Here is a 10,000-nt window from a genome sequence, read left to right as displayed (position 1 = left end):
CACTCTCTGATATCTCTACACACACACACACACACACACACACACACACACACACACACACACACACACACTTTCTTCCCCACATATTACCCTACATATTTGATTTTATAAGCAATCGAGCCAGGCGTGTCCTCTCATGTTTATTAATTGGGCGAGCCCGTCGGACCTCAGAGTGGCTCTCATGTGGCTCGGGTCTGAGCTCAGGTTCCCTCAGGGTGCAGCTGAGCAGCGGCGTGTGATGAAATTGAGCAGACATCAGTGTGAGCCGCTCTCTCCGGCAGCTCTGCGGTTACCGAGGCTCATATTGCGGCGTGTCATTCTGCACAAGCTCTGTACAACAACGAGTACATAGATCCTCCCTGCAAGAGCCCACACTGAGATACTGCTCAATAATAATAACAATCATAATAATGATATTAATAGTAATAACTGAAATTGAGTGAAAACATAAAAAAAAAAAATCATGTTTGTTGTATAAAGAGACTAGATGACATAAAAACTGAAATGAATTTGTTTGAAACTGTTTATCTTCACATTCTCAGGTTAAATGTAGAGGAAAGAATATTGTTTTTCATTTTTTAATCTTGTTTTAGAAATTAATGCCTTAAGAGGACTTAAAGGTTTTACTTATTAAAGTCCTTTCTGACTGATGGATTATATGACAAGTACTGAAAAAAGTTCTACACTGAAATGTTTTTCTACCTTATTCCGTCTTGATTTAGTATTATTCCCTTTTTTTTAATTATGAGAAAACATAAAATAAAATACACAGTACAAAACAAGATAACATGAAAATTGCACATTATTTATATGAACATAGGTTAGAATTAAATACTGTATAATGTGAGAATTGTGAGTCTCTTTCTCTTTCTAGGACAAATATTCAACATCTTTCTGAGTTGAGGAGCCAGAATCAAAACTGTCTTTCTTCTATTAAATTGAAGATTTCAGAGACATTAGTGTTTAATATTTATGCCAGCGGTTCAGAGAGTCCAAATGAGGGAGATCATTTGGTTTCATGTGCAGATATAACTGTCAAAAAGATATTGAATTTTCCTGTTATACGGCCAAGTCGGATCATATAAAAAAAACCAAGCAGAATGGGTCCTAAGATTGAGCCCTGAGGCACGCCACAAGAGACGTTGATGGCTAGGAGGACATTTTGTCTTTATGACCTTTTAAAATCAAAATCAACTGAAGGCGAAGCTGCTCCTGTGCATTCTCTCAGAACACTCTAGGATCCATAACATAGGAAGCTGAAGTGAAAGCTTCAGAAAGATGTGGAGATTTGAAAACATCATCCTGTGTTTTCATGAAACACTCAGAAATTCCTATTTTTGGAGTCGACCCGCGTGAAACACGATCAGATATCAATAAAAACTGAGTGCGACCGAGCATCGCCACCTGCTATTCATCACAACAACACCGCCGCTCCGAAGGACACATCGCCACGGAAACACCATCAATTAGAGCTGCCAATCATCCAAAAATGCCAAAAGACGATTTTTTTGGGATCTTATTAGGCAGGGGAAACGCCAGAGATGGACAGGGAAGCGGTGTGAGGAAGGAGCAGCGTGGGGCGTCTCATCACATCATCAGCCTGAGTCAGTGCTTTGGTTATGAGAGCCGCAGTGTTAATCATCAGTTAATCATGTCAACAACACGATATCTCTCTCTCCTTACAGCATCCATCCAAATTGAGTACTCGGTGGAGAGAAAAAATGTGTTTATGGACTCTTTAATGTCAGCGAATGCTTCAGCTCTCCCCTCTGCATTTATTCAGAACACTGCAAACGAAAACAGAATATCAAGTCATCTCCCGGCCGCTCAATGGCGTGCAGCCTCCCATACTAATACACCCATCAGAAAGATCAGCCTTCATAATTTACCAAATTAAATTCTCAGCATGCACGCGATCAGCTTCTCATTTTCAAAGATTAGATTTAAAGATGAGCGTCGTGTCGCAGGTTTTGGAGATTCTCATTTTGAGCTAAATTGACAACATCAGGCCGTTCAGCGCCAGGCAATCGGGGGAAAGCGAGCAAAGACGGTGTTATGATCTCTCTAATGGGAATCAAAATGAAATCTGAGGCTGTCACAAATCAAAGTGGATGCCGCAGTTCATCCATTCCACATTTCTCCGGTGTCTTTCTCTGGTAAACTATAAAGGGCTCGGCTACGGCTCATTACTTTGGCAAATGGCATCTGAAACATTTTTGCGCGAGAGCTACACATCATTAGAAATCCCTAATGCCTCACCGACTTCCTGGTATTGATCTTGAAGAGAGGCCTTAATGTTAAAGCAGCCCGTCATCTAACAGCTCTAAAAACAAAAGGCAGACAGAGCCGTTTACTTCTTCTGCTGTTTGGAAAAGTTCACTTCAAAAGGGTCAAAAAAAAAAGAAAAAACCCTCTGGTGGAGTGTGAAGCTTTGGGAAGCGGCGAGGGGGGCAGGTGGAGAAGGAGAGCGAGGAGGGATGGAGGAGTGGAGAGGGGAGGCCCTTTGATCTGTGGCAGAGCAGAGAGCGCCGGAGAATAGAAGAGAGGGAGCGGAGAGGAGGACAGCAAACAAGGCGTGCTCGCAATTCCCATCGTGGCACAGAGGAGGAAGAGAGACAGATGGAGAGAACGAGAGAGAGAGGGGGGGAGAGGCAGAGACAGATGGAGAGAACGAGAGAGAGAGAGAGAGAGAGAGAGAGACAGAGAGAGAGAGGCAGAGAGAGAGAGAGAGAGAGACAGATGGAGAGAATGCCAGAGAGAGAGAGACAGATGGAGAGAACGCCAGAGAGAGAGAAACAGAGAGAAACAGAGAGAATGAGAGAGAAAGAGAGAAAGAGGCAGAGAGAGCGAAAGAGAAATAGAGAAAGAGGCAGAGAGAGAGAGAGATAGAAAGAAAGAGAGAGACTGAGACAGACAGAGAGAAAGAGAGAGACAGAGAATGAAAATAAAGAAGAGGGAACCAGATAAGACCAGGATGTTAAAAGGATTTCAGTAGGCGGCCGGTTGGGGAGTTAGATCTCTGCAGATGCTAAAGCAATTAGTATTGAACTCTTCTAGGAAAGAGCAGCCAAACCGCAGCGGCCGAGTCCAACACACTCAGCGTGTAAGAACCAAGTCAAGCAAACCGCCCCGACTCCATTAAACTTCACATTTTAATTGGCGTCAGGACGTCGGCCAACCCACAAGTGTCCATCACACGTCAAGACCAGAGCCTGGAGCGGCTAATGTGGCGAGCTGAGACGTGGAAGTGAAGCGCGAGACAAAGAACGTGTGTGAACCTGGTGTGTGGAAGTTTGGGAGAAAATGTCGTTAAAGTAGAAGAAAATCTTGTCCACTTCCTACCTTCTTCTTCTTCTTCTACTGCAGAAACACATCAGGTCTGGAGTTTGAAACGACAACAAGCTGCTGAATCAATCCAACTCAGATTTTCTCGTCCTTCATGTCTGATTAGGTCACAAGGTTCTTTCATTCTGGAGATATTTGCTCTTGGTATATCAGGTACATGGTCTCTATCCTACAGACTCTATAGGATGAGCACACAGAGCACGACCCGGAGAGACGATGAAGAAAAGCCTCTGAAAGCTGTAACAGCATCACTTTAGTTACACATAGATATGTGCACCGCTGCCTCAGAGTGTTTCTCTTTACCCTGAAATGTCTCCAACCATTCAGGAATCCAGGAGAAACCTTCAGCTTCCATCTCTGCACCGGAGACAAACTAGCAACATGGAGCCAAAGTGACCTTGGAGTCGAAAGAAAAACATCTCCAGCATTCTGCAACTTACAAACAACGGCAGGCTTTAATAAATATGTGGGAAGGTTCCTGGACAAACAGATGAAGAGGAGAAGAAGAACGGACAGAACACACACACACACACACACACACACACACACACGTAACGTTCTGGACCAACATGTCTAACAGCTCTACATGTCTGCTGCTCTTCTTCCTCGGAGCGTCAAGACTCGTTGGAACATTTACAGAAGCCATTAGTTTGCCTTCATAGGAAGTGGGAGCAAACAGAGTGAAATGAAATACTCCCAGCATGCACTCTGTTATGCACCTACGTTGTATCATGTGGGATTTCACTTTGCCTCCGGATCCGTCTCAGAACTTTAAAGCCAGAGTTTGTGGTTTTGATAGCGCGGCGCACGGCAACCGCCACCCGCTGACTCCTTCTGTGTCACGTTTGTGCAGTGGTTACACCGGGTGGCACGGCGGTGCTGCTGTGTCGTTCAGCGTCACCTGCCGGTTCCTGCTCTCTGTCTGAGCTGACAGCAGCAGAAGTGAGACGCCGTTTCCCACACTGAGCTGTTATCTTGAACACTTGTAGCCTGCCAGTTAGCTTGGAATCGTCTACTGAGTCTGATCTGACCCCTGTCATCAGTGAGTGTGTGTGTGTGTGTGAGAGAGAGTGTGTGTGTGTGTGTTTCACTGCTGCTGCTGCTGACTGGCGTTTCTCATTCTGGGCACAGCGGTGACTGCAGTGCACCAAACTCTCAGGGGTCCGTCACTTTGAAACGCGTCTGACAGCGACAAATCACACAACACGTAAAGTCACTCAGACGTGCGTCGGTTTGAATCCAGCATGGAGCCAAACAGCAGCAGTCAATTACGCCTCTAATGCTTTATTTACCAGCGAGCCGCTCGGCACGGCTAAACTTTGATTCTGCACTGATGACGGCAATAAATCTGATTTTGTCTTGTTGTCATGTAAACGCAGCAATCAGACACGAATGGATGGCGTTCTGTGAGTGAAGGGGTCTCAACCTGAGGCTCGCTCACGTCTTTAAGGTCAAACAATGCAAAGAAACGGACAGAGCAGACAGGAAGACGCGTCGCAGGCTCGTTAATGTAGCGGGTGCTCGGGCACAGATGGAGATCGGGCGCTTACCCTGGAAGATGGCGGCGTTCTGGATGATGAGCCGTTTGAGTTGAGCGCTGACGACCTGCAGGCCGGACTCCATGTTGCTGCGGGCCGACACCTGGTAACGCTCCTCCATCTTCCTGGAACAGCAGCTCAGGCCTTTGGTTTGGCAAACCTGCAGATCGGCACCTGGCAGGAAGTCAGAGAGAGAGGAGAGAGATGGCTCAAGATCGGCTCAAACCTGAAGCTCCTTCTTTCAGATGCAACGCACACACACACACGCAAAGACTCAGCCGCCTTAATGAGCTGATGCTTATTATGCACAGCCTGATCTTAAAGTAGAGTTAAATCAACAGCAGCTCAGTTGAGTTATTTTGAGGCGCGTTGAAGCCGAAGTGCCGAGTCGGCGTTGTTTTCCTCCGAGATCTGTTCGGTCAACAGAATCTTTCCCCAAACTCCCGAGGCAACGATCCTCACCGCTAAAGATCAAAAAGGGCTTTAATCCAGCACAAAGATGAGAGATGAGAGCGTGCAGACAAACAAGACGGACACACACACACACACACACACACACACACACACACACACACACACACACACACACACACACACACACACACACACACACACACACACACACACACACACACACACACACACACACACACACACACACACACACACACACACACACACACACTCTGAGGTGAGGAGAATGTTTCACTGCAGACGAACACGAGCGGATCAAAGCCTAAACGCCCCCAAGAAATGAATTCTACGAGGGCCGGGAGATAAAGAGCTCGCTGGGAGAATGAGGTGTGATGGAAGATAAAGCACCTCACTGCAGGATGAGGATGAGGAGGAGGAGGAGGAAGAGGAGCTGTTGTTGTTGTGAGTGACGCAGCGATCACAAACTCTCTTGTGTTACATTTATGCCCAACGACCCTGTGGCATCAATATAAGATGATATGATGAGACAGGAGTGAGTGAGGAAGATCCTGATGCAGAATAACAGCATCCTCTTCATCCTCATTAACCCTTCATGCTCCTTTGGCTTCACTTTTACTCTTCAATGTCAATCTGTTTTAATTTGCAATCTAAAAATTCGGAAAATGCTCATTCACCTCAAACCCTCACCCCTCTCTCTCTCTCTCTCTTTCTCCCTTTCTCTCTATCCCTCTCCCTGTCTCTCTCTCTCCCCCTGTCTCTCTCTCTCCCCCTCCCTCTCTCTCTCCTCCTTGTCAGATGCCAACAAGTCGTCGTCGTCGTCCTGATCTGCTACCTGAATCGGCGTCGGTGACAAGCCTCTGATTGATGGAGTGGTAAACAAATGTCAGGGGAGTTTGAGCTGCTGCTGCTGCTTAGTGATGGTGTGTGTGTGTGTGTGTGTGTGTGTGTGTGTGTGTGTGTGTGTGTGTGTGGATAAGTAGACAGAGACGGGGGAGAATTTTGGAAGAAAGAGTAATAGAAAAGTGTGTCAAGGCTTTTGTTGAGGCGGGGGGCCGGGGGGAGGGGGGTGAAGGAGGGGGAGGGGCTTATGCTAATGTGAAACCTGAAAGTCTCTGATGGTTTGAGTCTTTAAACAATAGATCCTCACAAACAGTCTGTAAAAGTAAAGAGTCAAACAGCAGAGAACAAAGAGACACTTATAATTAATAATTACAATCCCACACACACACCTTATATGTGTGTGTGGGTGTATGTGTGTTCACTGCCATCAGCTTTAAGTGATGTGCTATAATAACCAGAGCAATAATAAAACTGTCACAGGGCCCAGTGTGTGGGCGCCATGACAGGCTTAATATCTTAAATCAATACCAACAATGGAGCCCCATCACACACACACACACACACACACACACGATACCATCAAGTTCATTTCAGACCGCAGGGGCAAAATTATTAAGCTGTCAATGGCTGCCAAAGGTGACAGAGAGAGAGGGGGAGAGAGAGAGAGACAGAGAGAGAGAGACAGAGAGACAGAGAGACAGAGAGAGACAGAAAGAGAGAGAGAGACAGAAAGAGACAGAAAGAGACAGAAAGAGAGACAGAGAGAGCAAAAGAGAGAGTGAGAGAGAGAGAAAGAAAGAGAGTAAGAGCAAGAAAGAGAGAGAGAGTGAGAGCAAAAGAGAGAGTGAGAGAGAGAGAAAGAGAGTGAGAGCGAGAAAGAGAGAGAGAGAGACACAAAGAGAGAGAGAGCAGGGGAGAGTGAGTGAGTGAGTGAGTGAGTGAGACACAAAGAGAGAGAGCGAGAAAGAGAGAGAGAGAGCAAGGGAGAGTGAGTGAGTGAGTGAGTGAGTGAGTGAGTGAGTGAGCCTCTTCTTCATTGGTTGTCATGGTCGCATGCTTCACTCCTGAGCTCCACCTTGAGCCTGATGGCTGTGGAGCCGCTCTGCTCTCAGTCTCTTATTGGCTAATTAGTCTATGTTTCTGTCCTGGTGGCGCAATTTGGCTCAGACCAAATGAGGACAGACGAGGTGCAGGGCCACGACCCAATCTACATGTAAATCACCTTCACCGCGCCGATCTCAGCTCAAGGTGACGTCGCTTAAATCATTACATCGCTTCAATCAATGCTTTTGTAAACGGCGCGGCCCTTTGAGATCAAACATGTGGAGCTGGAGCCATCGATCGCCCTTCAACTGCGATATGAGGTCCCACTGTCTGCCACGTTCAGACCTCCTGACTTCTGCTCTGTGTCCTCCTCCGTCTCCTCTGTCTCTGCCTCACCTCCTCCTTTCTGTCTCTCTCTCTCCCCTCTGCTTAGTGACTGAAGCTCGTTTCACGGGACGCGACCTGAGAGCACGCAGGCTGTGTAGGTGTACAAAGGGGCTGAGAGCTGCCTGCCATTGTGCCGGGAGCGCGTCGGAGTTACTTCAGCTAGGTGGGATAATAGAGGCTCTTCATCGCTGAGAGGAGCCGCGTGACCCTCTGGGATTGTTGCGTGGAGTTCAAGCGTTCCTCTAAGTGCTGCCGTCTAGGTGGAGTCACCCTGAGATTCACCGTGACAACAAGAAGATACAGCCACTCACAAACTTCTCTTTGATCTGCCAGAGAGAGAGAGAGAATGGTTTTATCTCAAAAGTGTTATTTATATTTTATTTTATATATATATAAAGATTTGCCCTTTGCTATTTTCTCACATTGTTTCTTCCATGAGGCGCTCCTCGTGTTCGGCTCGCTCCGTGCTGCATTGTGGGTAATTGACTGAAGAACGCATGAGGACTTTATATAACGTGATGAAGAGCAAAGGCAAGATGGCGGATTGTTGTTGTGTAACTTTGGCAGTTAAACAGCGTCGTCGTGCAGTCTGAGCCGAGACCAAAGGAGGAGGGTTTACACGCTTGATCACTTTAATCACCTGATCAACGCTCATTAACACACATTCTGATCCGATTCTGGCATTAATGGCAAATCAATAACTTTGACTTTTACGTTAAAAGCCGTCTGAGCTGCGATCCGGAGAACTGAGAGCTCATTAGTTGTGAGGTTTGTGCGTTCTGGTTCTGGAGTCGTTACAGAACAGAGACAGACAGAGTTTCCAGCCTCATCAAAGCTCCAAGATGCACGCAGTGGCGCTCAGTGTTCCTCCTCCTCCTCCCCCTCCCCCTCCTCCTCCCGCTCGCTCATTACCCACTAAACTTTGGGAGGAAAGTTCTGGCCGGGGCTCAAACCGTCCTGCGCTCAAGTCCCTCTCCTCACATCTTTAACAAGCCGGGGGATCCGGGGCGAGCGGGAGCGCCGACGCAGCTCAGCAAAGTCCCAGCACCAATTAGAAGAAGAAGCCATCGCCATGCAAGTTTAATGACGGGGGGCCATGGGGGGAAAACAATGAGTATTAAGATATAGAATATGTTAAAAGCCGTTCATTAGGAGCCTCAATTAAACATCAACCAGTGTGGATGAGCTGAAGCAAATGGGAGCAAATTTCACTCCGGGGCAACATAAGATGGTGTCACTTCACTGAGACGAGACATAAATGAGACGAAGAAGAAGAAGAAGAAGAGGCACAAACTGCAGCCGTCCTGAGGAAGAATGAGGTCATTAACAGCCCAGGATCCTCATTTGTTATGATTGTTTTCACTGCGTTCTTCTGATGAGTTCGACTTTTGGAGGGCAGATTTCTGTTCACTGCAATATTTGATTGATTTTCTAAACTGAAGGATTTTCAAAAGCAGCGGCTGAATACAAGAAATCAGCGTTTAATTGGACGAGAGGATTTAGTTCTGAGGCCTCGGTGGAGCGGATCTGCATGTGAGAAACAACACACACACACACACACACACACACACACACACACACACACACACACACACACACACACACACACACACACACACACACACACACACACACACACACACACACACACACTTTACTGAATATATGTTGACACACTTCTGAAGTCTGCAAACCAAACTGTGCCGACTTCTCCGGCGCTCCTCGTTCCCCTGCTTCTCCCTGACACACTCTGCGAGTCTGCATGGAGTCTGATTCAAATGACAAACATCACAGGGACCCAAACACGGACAGATAACAACACACACACACACACACACACACGCACGCACGCACACGCTGACTCACTATCCAGCTACAGCACACTTCCGTCTCTTATCATATAAAAATACGAGTGGAAACACAAACTCAGATCCAGGACAGAATCAAGACAAACACGACCTCATGTCATGTCGGTCACATGATCGTTCAGCCTTTCCTTTGATCTCTCAGTGTTGAGACGCTGCTCAGGACTTTAAGTAGTTAAGTTTGTAGTGTTGCTACTTCCGAGCTCCAGGAAGCCAAAACTCAGATACAGACCTGGCAGTGAAACCAAGAGTGAAGAAAGAAGCAAGAAAACCATTACACAGCTGACACACACACACACACACACACACACACACACACACACACACACACACACACACACACACACACACACACACACACACACACACACACACACACACACACACACACACACACACACACACACACACACACACCCTGAGTGAGGGAGCAGCGTGGACGTCTGTCTCGCTCGTCCTCCTGGCTCAGGTTCCAAGAGGCAGCTGACAGTTGAGCCTCCAGCAAACAGGAATCACTGCTCTGTTTAGTCACAATCTGATGCTCAG

At 47.0% G+C, this 10,000-nt stretch overlaps 1 protein-coding gene across 1 annotated transcript in view; it reads right to left on the bottom strand.

Moving 5' to 3' along the window:
• The window catches only part of gpc3 (glypican 3), a gene marked incomplete at its 3' end in the record, with an annotated part of 80,457 nt that overhangs the window by 67,757 nt on the left and 2,700 nt on the right, over window positions 1–10,000 (bottom strand). Inside the window, 1 exon segment of the mRNA XM_076143407.1 lies at window positions 4,896–5,057. Within this exon segment, the coding sequence (XP_075999522.1) occupies window positions 4,896–5,057 (162 nt within the window).

This window comes from Genypterus blacodes, unplaced genomic scaffold (assembly GCF_046128005.1).
Source record: "Genypterus blacodes isolate CSIRO-AG114 ecotype Tasmania unplaced genomic scaffold, CSIRO-AGI_Gbla_v1 ptg000024l_1, whole genome shotgun sequence".
In the NCBI taxonomy this organism is placed as follows: domain Eukaryota; kingdom Metazoa; phylum Chordata; class Actinopteri; order Ophidiiformes; family Ophidiidae; genus Genypterus; species Genypterus blacodes.
The sequence above is the reverse complement of the archived record's forward strand: the minus strand, read 5'-3'. Positions and strand labels throughout refer to the sequence as shown.